The sequence below is a fragment of the Coturnix japonica genome, chromosome 30, assembly GCF_054131305.1.
Source record: "Coturnix japonica strain WE chromosome 30, WE-NBRP24, whole genome shotgun sequence".
Taxonomy (NCBI): Eukaryota; Metazoa; Chordata; class Aves; order Galliformes; family Phasianidae; genus Coturnix; species Coturnix japonica.
In genome coordinates, this window is record NC_140692.1 from 7199181 (window position 1) to 7219130 (window position 19950).

The 19950-nt window shown below is 41.9% G+C and overlaps 1 protein-coding gene across 1 annotated transcript in view; it reads left to right on the top strand.

Annotated features, from left to right (window-relative positions):
- Positions 1–1763: 1763 nt before the first annotated feature.
- Positions 1764–19950, top strand: part of LOC146755839 (cytosolic carboxypeptidase 4-like) — a 95379-nt gene continuing 77192 nt past the window's right edge. The window contains exon 1 of the mRNA XM_085525284.1: positions 1764–2763. Within this exon, the coding sequence (XP_085381410.1) occupies positions 2483–2763 (281 nt within the window). The 5' untranslated portion in view covers positions 1764–2482. The remainder of the gene's footprint in view (positions 2764–19950) is intronic.

Here is a 19950-nt window from a genome sequence, read left to right on the forward strand (position 1 = left end):
TTTCAGATTGATCTTTCCCCAACTGATGTCATGATTTCTAACTTCCAAATCAGATAAAATCAAGAGGAAGATCCCTGCAATAGGCAGGAGATTAAGCAACAAGTTAGCAGTACTGTAGGAACAAAGCTCTTATTTTCATGCATATATCCACAGTTAAAATGAATAAAGAGAAGGGAAGGTGGGAGGTGGTTGATACGTTAGATTTATTACTCAAAGGGTTTTTGCTCCATGTTTTGCAAGAGGCATCAGTGCCTTTAATCTCTCATCTCTGGTTTTGTTAGTGGCACGTTATATCCTGGCCATGTCAGAATGTAGCACAGAGTAATGAGACAAGATCTGTTGGATGGGGCTTTATGTAGCACGAAAAGGTTCCTCTGCTCACTCTTTTTATTATTTACATTCCCAGTGAAGGTTACGTGTCATGTGGGCTTTGCAGAGATAAATGGGTAACCTGAGCTTTCTGGCAGCTTCCCCAGGACTTGGGGAGGATTCAGTGTAAGGACTGACTTGGGGATTTTGAAGCATCAAACTCAGTTCTGGGCCCTGAAGGAAACATAGAAGAACATGTGTCTCGGTGTCCTGAGGAGGTGCAGTGTAGCACAAGGTGGTATCAAGGGGCTCTGGACCAAAATTACACTTCAGAACAGTAGGTGTGTCCCAGAGCAGATCAGCAGCACTGGGGTGGCTTCATCAGCACTGCTGTTATGGGGCATAGTGAATCAAGAATGAAGTGTAGCAGCTCAGCTAAGTGCAGAAATCTTGACTATTGCCGGCCAGTTGGTGCCCGGAGATGTGATTTTGGCATTGCAAATATACCTGTCAGGAGGGGAGTGAAGCTTAGAAAGGGAGTTTTAAGTGGAATAGAGATGTTTCCCCACCTGGATCCTATGGATCCACTATTTCCTGGGGTTTAAAATCAGGACTCTCTAGAAGCTTTTGTCACGTTGAATGTTAGACAGAGGTTTATCAGTCTTGAGGAGAGCAGAATTCACATCTCTGCCAGTCTCACAGTATCCTCAATTAGCTGAATTGTGGCAAACCTTCCATTTCTGAGATGTGAAGACCCTTTCTTGTGGTTTCGTTTTCTCATAGAGTAACTGAAGAAAGAATCGCTCAATTAACATGCTGCATGCTTTCCCAATGTATAGAAGAGACAGGAGTTAAAGCCGTTTTCATCAGTTGCAAGGGAGCATGTTTTATTTTGCTTTGTGCTATTTACAGCTGTTGTCCATTAGGAGTCCTCAAGAGCCTCATTCTCAACTACAACAACACAGTCCCATAAGTTTAGCTCAGCAATGAGCCTGCAAAACAGCACTAAATCATGATGATGGGAGAAAGAAGAAAATGTTTGGAAATAGCAAAATGCAACTGATGCCTTTGTGAAAAGTAGTTTTTGCTTGTTGCTGTTTTAAAGCATTACTAAGGTAGACTGTAATGCACAGCATCTAGCTGGAGCTGAATAGAGGTTGTTTTCTAATATATATATGTTTTTGTAATAAAAAGTAAGCAGAACTCCTAGTATGTCTCTATTGGCTGAAGGGATCTTTTACAGTCCATTAGCGCCTTGGGCACTAATGTATACACAGCAGTGAAAATATACTAATCTCAGGGTAAGGTGCAAGAATGATAAAGGAAAAATAAAGATTAGTACACGGCTATTGAATAGCAGAGTTCTGGTTGCTTTACTGGACCACAGTATGATTGCTCTGTATGAATTCGAGTGGAGACTCTGGTCATGCCCATCAAATGCCTATGAATGGGAAGGGGTGAATGTGGGATTGTTTCCAGACCTGTCTACATCCTTGCAGAGGAGTTGGACCAAGTGACCTTTAAGGATCCTTTCCAACTCAAAAGGTTCTGTGATTCCACCTCTGTGTTTCACATTAATTGAGTAATGATTTGTAAAGCTGTTAGAAAACTGAAGGACTTTAGTACAGCTTTGGGAGCTGAGGACATAGAAGCATAACTTGCTAAATCAGCGTTTGCTTACAAGGATGCTCAGATGATACCTTTGATTGTTTTCTGTCCCTTTACTAGAGAGCCTGTGCTCTGACAGAGCTGCAAAAAACATCATGGCATCGTTGTGATTCCCTGTCAGATAGTGGCTTCCACTAAAGCAAATGTGTCAGGTTGATTTGTGACAGCAGCCTGAGATTGTGAACATTCACAGAAGGATAATTTTAAGACACATCATTGCTTTGTCCTTTTCTTTTATTCTCTATGCTTGGCAGGTGTCTACCTCTGTCTTCTTCCCTTGGCCCATCTGTGGATTTTGCTCAACACAGATGGGATTTTCAAACAATCTGCTGTCAAATTTGGTCTCTTCTGAGCATGTGTATACAGAGAGCTTTTGGAGACGTGTAACTAGGCCAAATGAGGGTGCTTTTTCATGGGAATGGCAAATAACGTATCTGATAGCAAGACAATTTTCTCTGCCAAATTGCTAGTCTGCTTTGCAACAGGGGTTCATTAGGCTCTGTCCATGAACTGTTTAGTAAGATTCTCTCTTAAAAAAAAAAGTTGGCATCGTATCTCTGCAGCTTCTGTGCATAACATCTCCATGCCTTTGCTTTGTTTTACAGACAGTCGTCCTTATGTCTTTCTGATGGCCCGTGTTCATCCTGGTGAAAGCAACGCCAGCTGGGTGATGAAGGGGACCCTGGAGTTCCTTGTGAGCAGTGATCCCATTGCTGATCTCCTGAGGAAATGTTTCATTTTCAAGATTGTCCCCATGCTCAACCCTGATGGAGTCATCAATGGCAAGTGCGTTGTAGTAACATACTTATTGTGAATTTTCACTGGGTTTACCTGCAGGCTTTACTGCTGTATACTTAGCAGGCCTAGTCTTCAGTGTTTTGGGCCAGAATTCCTGTTGCCTTTTGCCTTGTGTTTTATTCATCCTGTGATCAGTCCTGTAAGGAGAATGTAAGTCCTGGATACAGCCCAGTGTGCTGTCTCGTGTGCATCGGATATTCATGGTTCTGTACTGTGTGGGGCCGTAAGGTGTCCCAACTGACTGGGTGAAGTATTAGCGATAGCAGACAAACTGAATCTTACTTGCTGAATGGAAAGTTATCTATTCTGCCAAATCAGCAGGGCAAACTTTATCTGCAAGCTGATATATCTGGGAATAACTGGCTTTAATTAATGCTTTATATAACCTGAATGGGGGAAAGATGTAAGGATCTATTAAATGCTCGTATCTTTATGGAAATGTTTCCGTATAATGAAACTCCCTCCTTCTCCTATCTCCTTTACTCTGTTTCCTCCCACATGCTTCTGAAGAGATTCCAAGTCTTTCTGAGCTTATGAATATACCAGTTTCTTTTTGCATTCTTCAGAGCTGCCTTTACATTGCTCCTACCCACATCATCACTACAACCATTCATCTGGTTTCAGGTCAGGTTGTGCTGATCCGGTGCTGAAGAAACAGGGTAAAGACCTTAAGCAAATCTTGAGCTTATTTGGTCCTAATCTAATTCCTTTCTGTTGTGGTCTGGGCTTCAGCAGAGGGCAGCTTGGAGTGTTCTTAGCCTCTGGTCTGCGACTATGAGCATAGTTTTTTGTGTTCCTGTTCTCCCCAGGACATGAGTGTGTTGTAGTTTAGGCTGTTCAGGGGAGCTGGATGCTGCCCCCGAGTATTGGAAGCTTCTGCTGGCACCAAATGTTTCCTTGATTCTTCCAGACAGCAGAAGCAAAAATGAAAGATTGTGGCTTTCTGTTTTTCCTTTCACTCTGCTTAATTAAAGTTTCCAGCAGATGGAGGGCTGGAGGGAATGTCTGACCTTTTTTCTCCAGCTGTCAGGAGTGAGCATAGCAGAGGAAGGGTCCTCAGGAGGGACAGTGTGGCTTTTGGTGACACCTGGAATGAAGGGTACTGTCTGAGCTCATATCACACAGGAACGTGTGGAGCTTCCACTGTAGTTCAACCTGGTGATGAGTAGGAAAGTTTGGTGTGGGATAGGAGCAGAGGTCCAAGGACTTGGCTATGGCTCTGTAGCTAAGCATGAAGCCTGGGGAAGGGAGAGAACCATTCCATCATGCTCCAATTTAAATGCTGTGCTGTGGGGCCTCCCATGGCTCTGTTGCTCTTGCTTCTTCCCATGTGCTTTTTCAGTGGACTGAGGTGTTCCTGCACAGAAAGAAAAGCTTCTTTTCTTGGCCTAGAGTTTATTGGCAGCTTTTTGGAGATGACTTTTAGTCCCTTGCTGCATGTGGAAGCACATGCAGGTTTCTTTGTCCATTAATGTTCTACTTCATCTAGGTTTAAGTGCTGTATTAAACTCTGTTGTCATTCAAATCACTGCCACAAAGGGAAGCTCTTTTTCCAGGAAAAGGGTCTGTAGGCCATTATTGACTGAGTAGCTGTAAACAGGTCCATACTACTTACTTTTAGGTCTCTGTAGCACATTTCAGGAAGCCACTTATTTGCCTTGAGATTTACAATCACGACTGAATGTGTCAAATCCACTGTTTATTTTGAATCATCACTCATTTCGAATCTTCATGCTTTGAAAGTGCATCTTCTGTACTACCCATCCATCCTTCTGTTATCTGGTATTAATCCTGCTCTAGTCTCGTTACCTCGGTATCTTTATATTTAAAAAAGGGTTGAATTCTTTTCTGTTGGCAGTTCTTTTGAAGCTCCTCACTCTCTCCCTCCTCCCCAGTCCTGTGTGCTGGGGTGTGCATAATGCTTCCCTGCCCGTCACAAAGATGAATGCCATCGCACGGTTACAAAGGATTTCTTCCAGCAGCCCAGCTGTGCCCCTTCCCCAGCTGACTCCCTGCTGCAGGCACAGCTCAGTGGAAGAGTGCTCATCCCAGCAGGATACCGTGCAATCACACTTCGAGAGCCTTGTGCAGCAACAAGACGATCAGGGCCTTGGTATTTGCTTTGGTTAATGTGATCTGAAAGTTGCATGCAGAGAATGTTCCTCTGTCACAGATATGATGGCAGTAATGTGATTATGCTCTGACTGTGTGTGGCTGAGCTAGGAAACAGCCTTCCCTTTCACTCCCTTTCACATCAGTCAGTACTATGAGGATTTATTCCTGTCTGTCAGTGATGGAGAGAGTTGAGTCCTGTTGCTGATGCTAAATGAAGGTAGTGGTGATGCAAGCATGTCTCTATGAGTAAGGCTGTCATCACATAAAAATAAAAATCACTACCCAATATCACATATAATTTGAGTTTGTTCAATCCAGAGAGTACTGATGAGCAGTTGTGTTCTGTGCGACTGTTCTCATGGAATCATTAAGGTTGGAAAAGAAGTCTGTCATCTGGTCCAACCGTCCGCCTACAACCAGTATTGCCCAGTAAACCGTGTCCTGAAGTACCACATCTCCATGTTTCTTTAAGGTCTCCAATGGATGGTGACTCCACCTCCCTGGGCAGCCTTTGCTCTGTCCTGAATAGCAGTCAGATGTAGGGTTTGTCAAATAAATTTCAGCTGATCTGGTAGTGGCTATATATTTTAATGTTAGACACTACTTTTTATTAAGTGCATCCTGTGTGTTGTCACACAGTAGTGTTTGACCACTGCTGGAAATGGGATGCTGCCTCTGATAGATGTATGGTCTGACCTGATATAGTTATTTGTGTGTTTTTTTTCTTCTTTACAAGTAAAAGTAGTCTTAATCTCCAAGAACGGTGCTATAAGATGGTCCAAAGTGACAGGCATTAAATTACTAAAGGGAAAGTGTCCTTGTAGGCTGATTATCTTGCGAAGGCTGTTCTGTGAAAACCCAAGGTATTGGTTGGTGTTCAGCTGACTGTTTTCTCTCATCCCTTTATCGTCTTTTTAAATTAAATCACGGATTAACAGGAAAGCTAGAGAAGGAATTCCATTCTACACAGCAGTGGAGAATCCATGAAGGAGCACAGCACTTTGATTAGGAAACTGCTGAGTTATACTGGGTGAGTGAGAGACCCGTGCTTTGTTCCTGGCTCTGCTGTTGATGAAGTATGTGACCTTGAGCATTTCCCCCTCCTTTTTTTTTCTTTCCCCTGAGTTTTCTTCCTGGGAGGATGAAATAATGACACACCACAACCTTCACACAGCTTTAAATGAGTGAAATATGTGTACCAGGAGCATTTTCTCTTCAATCTAGTTCTTCTGATTCATCCACTAAAACCAGGGTCAGGAAAGGAACTTGTAAAAGCTTATGACAGCACAAACAGTTCTGTTACAAAGAAATACCCAGCACTGTTGGCTGTTCACACTGTTCCACATAAGCTCATTACCACACAGTGGAGCAACAAGTTGCCTGTGCACCAACACTTCTCCATGCAGTTGTGTACCATCTTGTGACCTGCTTTTAGGCTGTCTTCTCTGTGCACATGCTACATACCCTTCTGTCAACAGCTTGTGTATGCAGCCATTCCTCAGTGTCTGCTCACACCTGCATATCTTCTGCACCCACGTACCTGGTGCTCCCATGTGTATGTTAGCAGTCACAACGTGGTAGTCAGCATTTTGTGGGGATTTTTTTGGCTGGACTTCTTCAGAGTCTGCAGTTTCATATAAATATTGCTATTTATTACCCCTGAATTTAGGGTTATTAATTATATCAGTATAACCTAATTTATATCACCATAAACAGCAATAATAAATAGTGCCAAATGCTAACGCGCAGTGCTTGCCAACCGTGCCCGTGTTTAATGAGTGCTTCCCCCCCACTTCCCAGAAGTATTAAATTAAAAATGATTCGGCCTTGCGATATGATTGATCAAACAAGAGGTGGAACTCCTAGATAAGTGCTTTTGTTTTAAAGAATATTTCATCTTCAGACTGCCCATGCACTGTCTATTATGAGCATCCACAGGTCTTGAACTGCCCAATCTCTCTCTTCCAAGTTCATGTCTCTCTCCTCCATTGCCACCTTCTTCCTTTTTTTTTACTCCCTTTCATGTTTCCTCTTTCTTCCCTTCTGTCTGCCCTTTTCTCGCTTTCCTTTCCCTACTGTTGAATCAAAGAAGCTTTTCAATGAGAGGAACTTGATGTGTTTTTGTAAATGAATTGAACCAATCAGTGGAGATGGGAGCCGGTGAGTCTATTTTGGTAAAGGAAGATTAATTTTTTTGGAAGCAGTGTGACTTCTTCGAAGGCATGGGGTAACCATAGTAGCTGTTAGGAAGAGGAAATCCTGATTTGCATTTTGGATTATAGCCATGGACTATTCTTTATCTGGTTTAAAAACACCCTGTTCCCTTCTGCACCTGCCTTCCCACAACACAGGCTGAGTAAGCTTTGCTGCTGCTTATAGGTAAGGCAGGTGAGCTGGGCTTTTTGTTTGTTTCTCTTTATTGATATTCACTCTCACTTTAGTCAGGCTGTTTGTTCCATCCTGTTTTACTTACAGGGCTTTGTTTATTGCGCCCTGGAATCCAGCAGAGAAAAGCTTTAACTCTGACAATTACAGAAATGGAGAGATAGAAACGTCCTCTGAAAGCCCTTTCAGAACACATTTCTATTGCATGCTCTCAGAAGGGAAACTATTAACTATTAATGTTTCCCACTTACTTTTTGAAACAAGGGCCTTTTTTTTTTTCTTTTCTTTTTTTTTTGAAGGATACTTGTAGGAAGAACAGAAGCAAGCTAGTTCTTCTACCCAAAAGCATTATCTGTGTATATAACTTCTATTTCCTCCTATATTATTGTGCACTCTCCTGCACTGAGACATTTTGTTCTCCACGTAGTCAGAGGCAGAGCTGGACATAGACAGCAAACAAGCTAAGGGCCGCACTTGAGGACTCACTTGATGACCCAGAACTGCATCCTTGAGGATTAAATCTTGAAGTAGAGGCACACAAAGCCATGTGGCTGTAGACATCCCTCCTACTCTCCCTTCCCTTCTCTTGTTTGCTTCTCTCTGATCAGAGGGTTAAAGAGGAGTTGAATTCTCAGAATCTAGTCTTGCATATCTAAATGGATGCCATGCACTTTGCAAGCACAATTTAAGGGGTCTCTCCAGACTAGCTGATGTGTGATGCGTGCATTTCTTTAAGGATAGTGCCAACGGTAGTTGGGTAGATGCGTGTGGAAGAACATTTTTGCATAAGATTCAGTCCTTACTCATTTAGAATGGCTGTGCTCTGAGCTCTGTGTTATAAGGTGGTCTATTTGCAAGCGCTGACTCGGGACCTCAGAGCAGATGAAAATGCCATGTCTGAGGAATGCTTGTACTGCATCTGGAATGTGGCTCAGGGAAGTGCTATGAACTGTGGGTGAACTTTCTTTGAGTGCAGTAGATGGTTCTTATCTAAGTGCTGCTCTCTTGCCTCTGGTGTTGCCTCAGCTGTCCCCATAAAGAGGACAGTGATCTTGCACTGGTGGTGAGGCATAACTGGTGAAAATGTGCTTCTTGTTGGCCATCACGGTCTCCTCAGCAGGCCGTCCTGAGAATTTTGGGTGCTTGTTCTTTAGTTCTAGTGAAGAGGGTCTAAGACCACTTATACTTCTTCAAGGCAAGCAGCCTTATTGTTCCTGATAGTCTCAGCAGATTCCCTATAGCAGAAGCCCATGATTTGGAAGGTTAGATCTATAGGATGTGAGGTAATGGCCTCAATTTGCACCAGGGTAGGTTCAGGTTGGATATTAGGCAAAATTTCTTTTTAGAAGGAATGGTGGTGTGTTGGAACAGCTGCCCAGGGAGGTGGTGGAGTCACTGTCCCTTGAGGTGTGCAGGAACCGTGGAGATGTGGCGCTGAGGGATGTCACTGGGCATGGTGGGGATGGGCTGATAGCTTGGCTAAATGGTCTTTCCAACCTTAATGAGTCTATGATGCTATGAAATCTGGCTAGTACATGAACAACATAAGATAAAATATGGGTATGTGATTCTTTAAGTCTTTGCAGCTTCTCCCTTGGTGGACCCAGAACCAGAGTCTGATCCTCCACCAAACTCTTCTCAGTACATCAGTATGCTGTGGGAGATGACCCTATTTCAGACAAAGCCTTTGCCCTGTGCTAACATGGCAGTCCATCCTTGGCTCTCCTATGGTAAACCTCTGTTGGCACGCAGCTACACCCCAGGACTCCTGACAGCACTTCTAATGCAGTATTGTTTATTCCTTCCTTTATCAGCTGGAGCTGTTGGGCTCCCCTGAGTTATTAGATCTATTCGCTCATTGTCAGTGTTTCCTCCTTTGTAAATATGTCCCCATATGTCTCTGCTCCTGAGGAATATGCTTTCTTTTCTATTTACTGCTTTTCCCAGGCACCCACCTCCTCATTGCTCTATCCATCCAGTGGCCCAATAACAGCCACAGAGATAAATAAGCAACATAACTCTTCCTAGCTATTGTTGTTATTGTTGTTGTTGCCGCCCTGCATAGTAATACATATAATAACAAGGAAACAAATCTTATTACTAAAGTAATTACAATAAATAAAAAGCTGAGAAGGGAGATGAAGGAAGGGTCTGTCAGGGGAGTGATTGCAGTAGGGGTTTTTAAAATTTAATTTACTCGAGATGTTCTTTGCTGCTTTATTGATACCCTGCTGAGGGGGCTGCGACTAATTAGCAACCAGCTGTTGTTCTAACACACCCTCACCTAATTTATTGTTTCGTCAAGTCTCTAAAATAGGAGTCTGTCTGCTATCGTTGTCTGTGGGACTCGGCACCAGTCTCATGTCAGCAGTTGGTTTTATTGCTTGGTGCTTCTGTTTTCTGAAAGCTGAGTAGCTGAGACTTTGGGTGCTTTGCTGCCTTTCCTTTTATTTTCCAGCACTTTCCATGCGCTTTCAGGAGGTCGGGCAGGAGAATACGCTCAGTCTCTTGAATTATAAGAGCTTGTCCCAGAGTCCAGAGGCCTGTTATTATAACAGGCCAACACAATGCTAGATTCTGGTAAATTGCCCAGAGGGCTGTGCCACTGTTTGTATGCCTTGGTAGAGACCAAAAAAGACCTCACAGAGGAGGTCTGGCATAGATAGGGCCAAGGGTTTCTTAATATGTAATGTCTATGATCTTGTTCTCTTGCTTGTCAATATCCTATGGAAGTGCTGTACTATTGTTTGCCTTTGGAGAAAACAGTATCATGTCTAAACATCCACAAAAACGAATTAGTTAATGGTCATTTTAAGAACAGGGGGGACCAAATGCATTGTCTCTTGTTTCTTTGGTCTTCCAGTCCCAAAAGCACGCACAGTGTTTGCTCTGAAACAGTAAAGGTTCCCCCCATGAGGTGCCTGCAGCTCCCTCGATGCTTTCATACCCAATCTGTTCAGATTAGTCAAGGTCACTTGGGAATTTCACTGCACTTGAAGATTACTTGATATGAGCTCAGTGATATTAATGTCTTGGACTACTAAACAATTCAGCTTTAAGCCTCAGAAATTATTCCATTTTATATGGCTACTACCTTGTATTTTCAAGGTAGCATGAATATTAGATATGAACACGATGTTCCATGGGCTCAGAAAGGAATTATTTTTGTTCAGCATTCATGTCTAGTCTCCTGACTGACAACGGGAGTTCATAATCAGATGTCTGCGCTCCTTTGACAGTTCTAAGAGCCAGGAGGCTGATGTACAAAGCTAGCTTTTAGTAAAGTTAATGAGTTGATTGAATTATATTCTTATTTGCATTAGTTTGAGTGTGTATGATTATCTTTTGTTTGTTATTATGCTCATTTAAGTCCATTTGGTAATATATTATTCCCATAGCAATTGTGCCTGTGCTAGGCTCTGTGCAGACAGGCAAGGACCAGCTTGTCTCTTGTTAGGAGCTGATCCAATACTGGCACAGCGTGCTTTAGAATTGGCAAGAACAAAGAGGATACTGGGGTGCTGGCTAATGGATCTGTTGTGAAGGCTAATCCATTTTCTCATGATGTACTTTATGGAGGTGGAAGCTTTTGTAGTTACTGCTTTCCTTCACTGTTTCTTCTTAGGATGGGGGGGAGAATCTCACTGCCGTGACTTCTTCAGCCACCCAGGGAAGATTTGTGAGGTTCAGTATCATCAGTGAAGGGACTGGAGAACGCTGTAAGATGAGGGATTTCTTTATGCTTTCTTGAAATTGTCAGGATGCACCTGCAAACCCTGAACCCAGTTCACCCCATAGTTAAACACTACAATGAGATGTCACACAGATACTAACGAACTTGGATTTTGCATCTGATTCCTGGTTGTGGTAGGCATGGAGTACCGACATAAATGCTGAATGTACTGGGTAGAAGCTCATGTCATGAGTGCAAGGGCTAGTTTTGATCACTTATCTCAAGACCAACTCATCTTACCCAAGTTAATGCCTTTTGGAAGCTACAGATTCAGACTTGGAGTTGTTATTCATGGGATGGGAAAAAAGTCCACAAAATGAAATTGTAAAAACTTCACTTTTATAGATGCAATGAAGAATGTCCAATACTTTACTGCAATATCCACACTACCTGGAAAGCTGAAATTGCCTGGGAATGAAGATTATTGTCTCTCATAATATACCTTCATATATTACTGTGTAATAAATCGAGCAGTATTTCTTTCACCCTGCAAACTGGACATCCCTGGAGTTCCAAGTGACATTTCAAATTTTATACGACCATTCAGTCCCTTTTAAGTATTAAAACACATCATTTTTTGTGATATATGCACAGAAGTTCTTTCTAAAAGCATATGAATAAAAAAACTTGGAGCTTAGTTATGCAAAGGTAGAGCTGCCTTACTGCGTGTTGGCTTTTAAATGTCTCTGTTTAGTTAGCTCGGTATTTTAGCTACTACTGTTCTTTAACATCTCTGTTTCTGTGTTTCTTTTCCGCTCTTCCCTGCCCTCTGTTTCATTTGAATAACAGATTCAATTGAATAACAGCTGGCAAAGTACAGTGGTAGGAGAGCAGATATGTGACTGCCTTGGGTTGGAGAAATGGGCTGGCAATTGGAAAATGGTGTTTTAAAAAATGGGACAAAGAGGCATAACAACAAAAATAAGCTTCATCTGGAAGCCTGTATTTTCAAAATTGCTTGTTCAAAAATGCACCCACAGAGGACCAGCTGAGGTTGAATAGTTCACCTGTGTACATGGTTCATATGATTGCACATGCAATTAGGGTAATTACACGGGCAAATTTTACCCCAGTAGTTTGAGCAAATTGTCACCTTAATTTCTGAAACCAGCTGCATGTCCCAGGGAAGCAGCAAGAGAATGAAAAACAGAAAATTAAGTTGATGCTGGAATGACAAAGAGTGGGAAATCAAAACCTCTCCTGTGACCTGAAAGACAGCACTGCTGGGAGTCAGGGAAAAAAAAGTCAGCCACACTTCTAATGCTGTAAAGCGTTGGAGTCTTAAAGGGATAGAAAAATGAAGAGCTTTTTGAAGTCATCTGGCCCAGAATTTGAGCTGGAGGAAACAATATGAAACAAAAAGAAGAGGGTGAGATGGGCAGCAAAGGGGGCTTCAGTAATGATGACCTTGTGTCTGTATGCACTGTAGAACTACGAAGTTGGTATTTGAACACACCCCAGCTCGGTGATGTTGTGATCCTGTTAGGAACCTTCAGATTAGCACGGTGATACTTCATTGCATGGGAATAGTGATTATTTTGGCATTAAGTTGCTGTAGAGATCTTGCTGTGTTCAGAGCTCAGCCACTCTTCCTTGTACTGTTAGAACTGGCTTGTAAATTCCACAGGTGGATGTGTCCCTGTACGAGGTGCTTAAATATTCCATTACATTCGATAGAGCCTCTTCTGCGTTGTTTGCTTGAGGAAGTAGAGCACAGTGAGGAAGTGGTAGTGGACAATACAGTCTAGATCCTAAACCACCTTTTGGGTCGCTTTGATTTGTCTCCAAAAATGATAAGTACTTAAGGTATAGTTATTATAGTTGAAGAAGTCCTATTACTCCTACTCCTGTAAAGTTATTATGCAGTGACAACGTTCTGGGTGAGTACAGGGGTTCTTTCTATGTATATCACATGGCATCTCAGATGGTAATGTTTCTTTATCTCCCATATCTCTAATTTTTCTCCCCTACATGTTCAGAAGCTCAGCTTTTGATTAAAAAAAATCTATCCTCCATTTAAGGGGCACCTGGTCCCACTGAGCACCATCTAAAGCAAAACTTGCTTCCCAGGTCTATCTCTGGTCTGTGACGTTTCTACCAGTAGATAACAATGATAACAGTAATGTAAACTTTGAGGAACATTTTGCATATTCATTGTCTGGTAGTTTAAAGGCTTTTGTATTTTTTTTTAATGTAATTTAAAATATACATTAAAATTTTAAATTATATTAAAAAAAAAAAAAAAGATTTAAAAAAAAGTGTCTATTTTTCTGTCATCCCCCAAATGGTTATGACACATAAGAGGATGTAAAGTGCAGAGCAGCTGAACAATCATAAACTATTTTAATACCACTTAAAAATGAGAAGAAGCAGGAAAAGAGGTTTGGGTATTAATGAAGTTTATTGCACTCGTCTGTCACTTCTACAGAGCATGATTGGGGTTTTAAATCCTTGCTCCAGTGACGTGGAAAAAAACGTGGTGGTCTTTCATCCAAGTCCCTTATAGATGTTATTCTGTCACAGAAATCTCTAGTACCACATTTGAGCTCACGGTGAATTCTATGCTCCAGTGGATGTAATGTTAAGCAAAGCAGTTCTGGATTATATTTGTGGTAGCAGAGCTGTAAAGCAGAGCCTGAAAGTGAAGTCAAGAGTTATAGGAGATTATGGCTGTTACATTTTATTTGAACTTTTTTAGGTGATTCAAGGTAAGCTCCTTGGATTTAGGATGAGATATCTGGGGAGTCAAGGCTGGAAAGACAGGCCATACTCTGTGGGTTAAACCATTTGCAAGGAATACCCAAACCTCTTTCTAGTTGACCTGTTTAGTGTCTCACTATAAACATATATTAACATTCAGTGTAGAAAGCTCACTGCTGAAGGCAGCAGAGGGGTGACTGTTCCCCACCCCCTCCAAAACATGTCAGGGAAGAAAGCTTGCTTTGGAAGACCTCCATGCCTGGGTGATGCATTGCATGTTTTTGTGTGTGTGCTAGTTTTCAAGTGAAGAGCACCAAAGAACTGCACTAACTGAATTAGCTGTAATTTGTCTCTTTTTGTGATGTGCATGTGAGGGCACCCTTGAACTGTTCTAGTTCTCTGTCTATCTTTAGACTGATTCGAGCAGCACAGGATCTCATCAAGCATGTAGTCTGTTCAGAGGCAGTGGCTTTGAGCCTCCCAACTCATAATACTAATACAACTGGGAATCTAAATAAAAAGGAGAATGTTAAGAAAAAGTCTCTGTTGCTGTAAGCAGAAATAATCAGAATCAAGTCTATCTTTCCATTATGTGGTTTCTTACAGAAACAAAAGCCCAGCTCGGGGCTGTTACTTATAATGAACTGGTTTGGCCAGTGTTCGTGCCTTTCCCTTTTTTTTGTTGCCATGTGTCAATTCTGACTGTGTGTACTGCTATGACAGCAATTTATTTCTTATATCTTTTGTCCCAAAGGGTGTCAAAGAGCCATAACAAAACTGTATGTACTTTAATGTCAGGCATTGCTTAGTGTGCTACCTTTGGGCTGCTACAGAGTAGTTCTTTATAACCTCTGAACCTGTTGCCTATGAATACAGGACGTTGCTGGATTTAAGCCATCGGGCAAAAGTCACAGCAACTGGGTGTGCAGCAGTTATTGTGAGCTACAGAGTGACTGAAAGAAATCCCTTAGATGCAATCAGACAGTGTCCGTATTCTGTTTTTGTTTTCCCCCAGCATTTTATCCATCTTTGAGAAACACCTGGCAGCTCTGAAACCACAATTGTACTTGCATGATCTCAAGTGGAATGGCTGGTCCCTAAACAGCATGTGTCTACCAAGCACTATGTCTCCACAAACTACCTGCAGGGCATGGTTTCTTGCTTAAGCCTGATGTGAGCTTAAATAAGGAGTTTGCTTTGAGGTTTGCCAAGAAGCGTTCTTTGTGTGTAAATGTGTATGCAGCCATAGAGTAATGGAGACCATTTTGACACAGGCTATCAGGATTGAAAGGCTGCAGTTTTGCTTGGAGGTTACGTATACGTTTTTATATGCAATTAGTTAAGTTGGGGTTTAGGCATTTAAATGGCCATTTGTGCTCTCACTTTTGAATATTATGCTCATCCTTTGGGAATGAGCTTGTGCAAATTAGGCATGAAAATAAGCATACGTTTTGTGTGCTGTACTGTCAGCATTTTGCTGTATTTGGTAATAAACTCGTATTGATTTATCAGGTTTTTTTTTCCCTCTCTTGATATTTCTGCTGTAATCTGAAGAATGTGAGCTGGTGGCTACAAAGCAGCAGTACAGCAGTGTTTTCCTTTTCCTAGTGACTGACTCCTTTAATTGTTCCTGTAGCATAAGCTCGTATTTCCATCTAACTCTTATTTAGGATACTCTCATGGTGAGTTGGAATTCATCCCTGCTTTGCCTTGTGGTTGAGTAGTGACCAAGACTTGCCCCTAGCTGATTTATCCTTCTTTTATCTTCTTTCCCTTCATACCCACACAAAAAAAGTCTGTCTGTGTACCGAACTGTGAAATACATGGGAATACAGAATTGATATTGTTGGTTCAGAGCTCCATCCTGGAAGCTTCAGAGAAAAAACTGCTTACAGGGGGATGAAGGCCTTTGAAGGGCTTATTAGTGACTTGGCCTATGGGCTTCCTGGGGGCTTGCTAGACTCTGCTGTATCACAACTTTAATGTCTCCACATAAAGTTATCTACTGTGAATACTTAATAAGGGGGATGAAAAGATCAGATCAGTTGATGAAAAGAACAGTTCGAGCTGATGCTAAGTTGCTGCCCCAAAACCTTGAGGATACTGAAATTTGCAATGAAATTTGGAACCTTTGAGTCAGCTGACTTATGATCCATTGTAGCATAATAATATACACTGTTGTTTAATATACCTTCCATGATTCTACTGTTAGAGTAGGCATCAAGACATGAGAGCAGCATTGTGAGTGCCACAAAGGGTAAGAATTTTGTCAGTTAATGTTCATTGAGGAATAAATTAATCTTTGGTTCTTTCACATTAATAATCCTATTAAGGGTTGGCTTAATGAAGTTTTACTGACTAATTTTCGAGCTGTAATTTGCCTGTGATTCTTTTGAAAATTTTTTAATGAAATGGAAATTTACATAGACTGCACAACAATAACCTAATGAAGTGGCAAATCATATTTTAAAATCACTTGTGATTCCAAATGGCATCTTAATTCTTGGAATTGAAGACCATTCACACTGAGAGGTTCTGAATCATTGAAAGTAAGATGGAGCTTTTTCTAACCCAGGAAATGCTAACGAGTACAAAATGAGTCTGTGAAATGGTTCATGCAAGCTTGGACCAGTTCTGTGTGTTGCTGAAAGAAAATGAAATAGAGAAGATCTGAAAGGAAGCCCTCATCTTCTTGAATGAATGCTATGGAGAGTCTGTGCTTGGGTAGCACAAACATGATACTGTCAGTGAATGCAGCCAGTACCGAGATGGGGCTGCATTCCTACAGACTAATGGCAAAAGAGCCTGGATGGATCATGGTCTGATTGTCATCTCTTAACACTTGAGAGGGAGCGCAAAGAGTGATGAATGTATGTGAGTGTTACAGAGAGCAGAGCTGAGGCCCCAGCAGTGGCTCCAGTCTCCTCTTATGTTTTCACAAATCACCTGGGAACTGACTCAGTGAAATTTTTCATTATAGAGTGATTTCTGATTACTGTAGGTAGCCCAAAACAGGGCCTACTGGGTAATCTCTAGAGGCTTTCCTGGGTGTTTTAACTCCATTCCTTGCCCTTGAAGAGCTGAGATATGCCTCCATTAAGCAGCCGAGTTCAGGAGCTTATCTGCATTGCTTTAAGCTTTCTAGTTTCGCATCAGCCCATTAGAGAACCTCTTTCCTGGGTTGGAAAGGAGAAGGAATTCTTTAGATCTGCCAGTATTTTTCTAATACCTGATGCTCATAGGCTGCTCTTTTTACACTTTAAAATGTCACATTGGATTCCTGATGGAACTGGAGATTTTTATCTTCCTCTTTTCTGCCAGACCTGACATTTTTCTGGTTTTCTTCTACACTGAAGGCTTAATTTCTCACATGTGTGAGACAGAGTGAAAATTAAACAAACAAGCTGGCAGATAGATAGAATGGTTCTTCATGTCTGGAAAGCTGCAATGAGCTGTGGCTTAGGAATTACAATGCTTCATATTCAAACTTTTCTTTTTGATGCATTGGGGTGGCACAAGAGCTGACAGTGACATATGGAGAAGGCCCTGTTAGGAGGATTGAGGCTGTTATGTGATAAATGACACAGTATGTCAAAGGACTTCTATTATCCATCATGCTGGCTTCCTCTGAACACAGTCTCATTGAAAAGAGAAGTAGCTGCACGTACAACTGGGGGATGCTGTAATAGGGTCAGTGGTATGCTCCAGAGAAAATAAGAAAGCTGGCAAGTACATGTTTGCGTGGCAATTGATGACTCTGGAGCTTTGAGTTCAGAATTTTCAAGTCAAATTTAATTCAAATATCTGAGGTATCCCCACTGTACATTTGTGTCAAGGATGAGCCCTACCTTCAAAAGAAGCTTTCTCAAAGCTCGCTCACGTATTCAGAAGGCTTCAAAAACCCACCAAGTTTTCAGTGTTGAGAAGCTAAGCTTTCTTAGGAAAAAAAAAGAAAGCTATTTATTATCAAGTTCTGGACTGATGGCATGATTCTGGCTGCTAATAAATCCCCAGAGTTCTCTTATTGCGTTTTTTTAACCTCTGTTGACTGCTTTGACTCTGAAATGCAGTGGAGTAAAAGTTGTGATCTGCGCTTTCCTATATGCAGGAGACATGTAAGTACTGTTGCCCTTATAAATACAAGGGATAAAAAGTACTGCTGACGGAACAAGACTTTGTCTCTCGTGACCTGATACAGAAATATCCTCTGTAAGGCGCCTTCCACCCTTCTTGACCATACAAGTTAAGAATCAGAGCAGGCTTTCACAGCTCTGTGCCTCACACTGGTGGAGAGTCTGTCAACATTTTCCTCTCTCTCATCACCCTTAACCCAACAGTGCCTCCTTGTTTGTATAATCTATGTCAGAATGACGCACGAACTGGGGGCTGTTCAAGAGAAGCGAGGAATGTATGGCACGGCACAGGCACTCATCCTTTTCAACCTCCTTTAGACCATCTCTTTTTGCAGTACCCATAATAGCTGTTTTTTTCCCTGCTTGATTAATGGACCCTCAATAGCTATGTAGTCTATAAACCCAGACAAGACAAGTAGCCTGTCTCTTTTGATCCCTGCACCCTAATAGCCTGATTTTGACTCCGCTTAAGTGGTGTTTATGTGCCCACATGAGCGGTAGTAATTGGTGCAGAATATCAAATGTCACTATTTGACATTTCATTCGTAACAGTAGTATTTAAAGTAAAGGCTTTAACTTGATGATTCATCAGTAGCCAGTGTCAAATGATCTGGGACGGTCGGTATTTTAAAAGTGTCAATCAACAGATGGATCACTCTGGAGATAATTTAATCAGAGCCCATCAGTGAACTGGCCTTAAAAAACAATCCTTCAGGATTATTGTCACAGCCGTATTGTTTAGAAGATGAGAGCGGTGCTTCCTTGGGAGCAGGCTTGGTAGCAGAGTGGCTCCTTCCATAGCTCCTCTAACAAGCCTGTTTCCTGAGAGGATGGAGTTGCAACTTCCTCAGTTGACTCTGCCCTGTAGTTAAATACAGGACTTCAGGCTCTGTTGCTGTTGAGCTGAAAGCTCTGCTTCTTCAGAACAAAATCTGCAAAACACAAACCAGCCTAAATATATAGATAACTTCACCCCCTCCAACTCCTAGCACTGCTGTGCTCTGTTTTATTTGACAGTACAGCTTTTTCTTCACCAACTCTTCATGTGATGAGACGCTTATTTCAGCTGTTGACCCCTATCAGTGACCCCTCACTGGGAGATCAGGTGTAGAGAACCGGGCTATTATCTACCTTCCACTCCTGTGTTTCTAATCAAAGCAGCCGATTTTGCTAATGCATACAGCTGAAGTCACAGTGAGGAAGACCTGGCTGAGTACAGAGAAAAGAAGTGCTTGGAACGGTAGAGCAAGGGGTAAGAAATCCTAAGAGTAAGAAAAATCAAGCTGGGAGAAAAGATGAACAAGCAAAGCAGGGAGAAATGTTAAATTCAGTTTCATATAGAATGTACAGCCATGGCAATCAGTTCGTGGAGTGAGGCAGAGCATCACCCTCCATGCACCTGTCCATCCATGTTCCTTTAGCTTTCATACTCACTGAGGTGTCAGCAGCACGCAAGCGTTGTATTAGATTTTCAGTTTATATATTTAAGATAAAGCAGGTTAAAAAAATGAAATCCAGAGCGGATCTGAGAGGGTTTAGTCCAGGTGAAACACATACTGTGCTCTTCTGACCCAGGCATTGAATTCTTTGACATCTCAGATGCACAGAGTTCTGAGCCCCAATGCATTGGGTTCACAGAAGAGGAGATGGCAGGACTGTCACTTAGCATCTTCTGTTTCAGAACTTACGGTCCGTGCTACTACTGGCAATCACTGTTTACGGTTATTACCTGTAACCAGGTAAACCTTGTTAGAAAGGGCAGTGATGCTTGATAATGTATCAGGCATTGCTGCTGTTCCCTTCCTTGCAGTATTAGCATTGGTTCAATCATTTGAAACTCAGTTCCTTTTCACCATGATGTAGAGCTGTTACTGTTGTCACGTTTGAATGTTTTAACTGCACTTCAGTAATAGGCGAGTGATCCCAGTATCTTATAACCTGGCAGAGCAGGTTGTCAATGGTTTACAATCAGAAATGATTGGCTGGCAGCCCAGGCTGGAAACTGACACTGCCTTTATCTGCCATGGTCTTTGATTTTCATTTTTTTTTTTCTGGTTTAAAGGTCCTGTAGTCTGTAATTGCTTTTTTTGGGCTGATAAGGTTGTATTG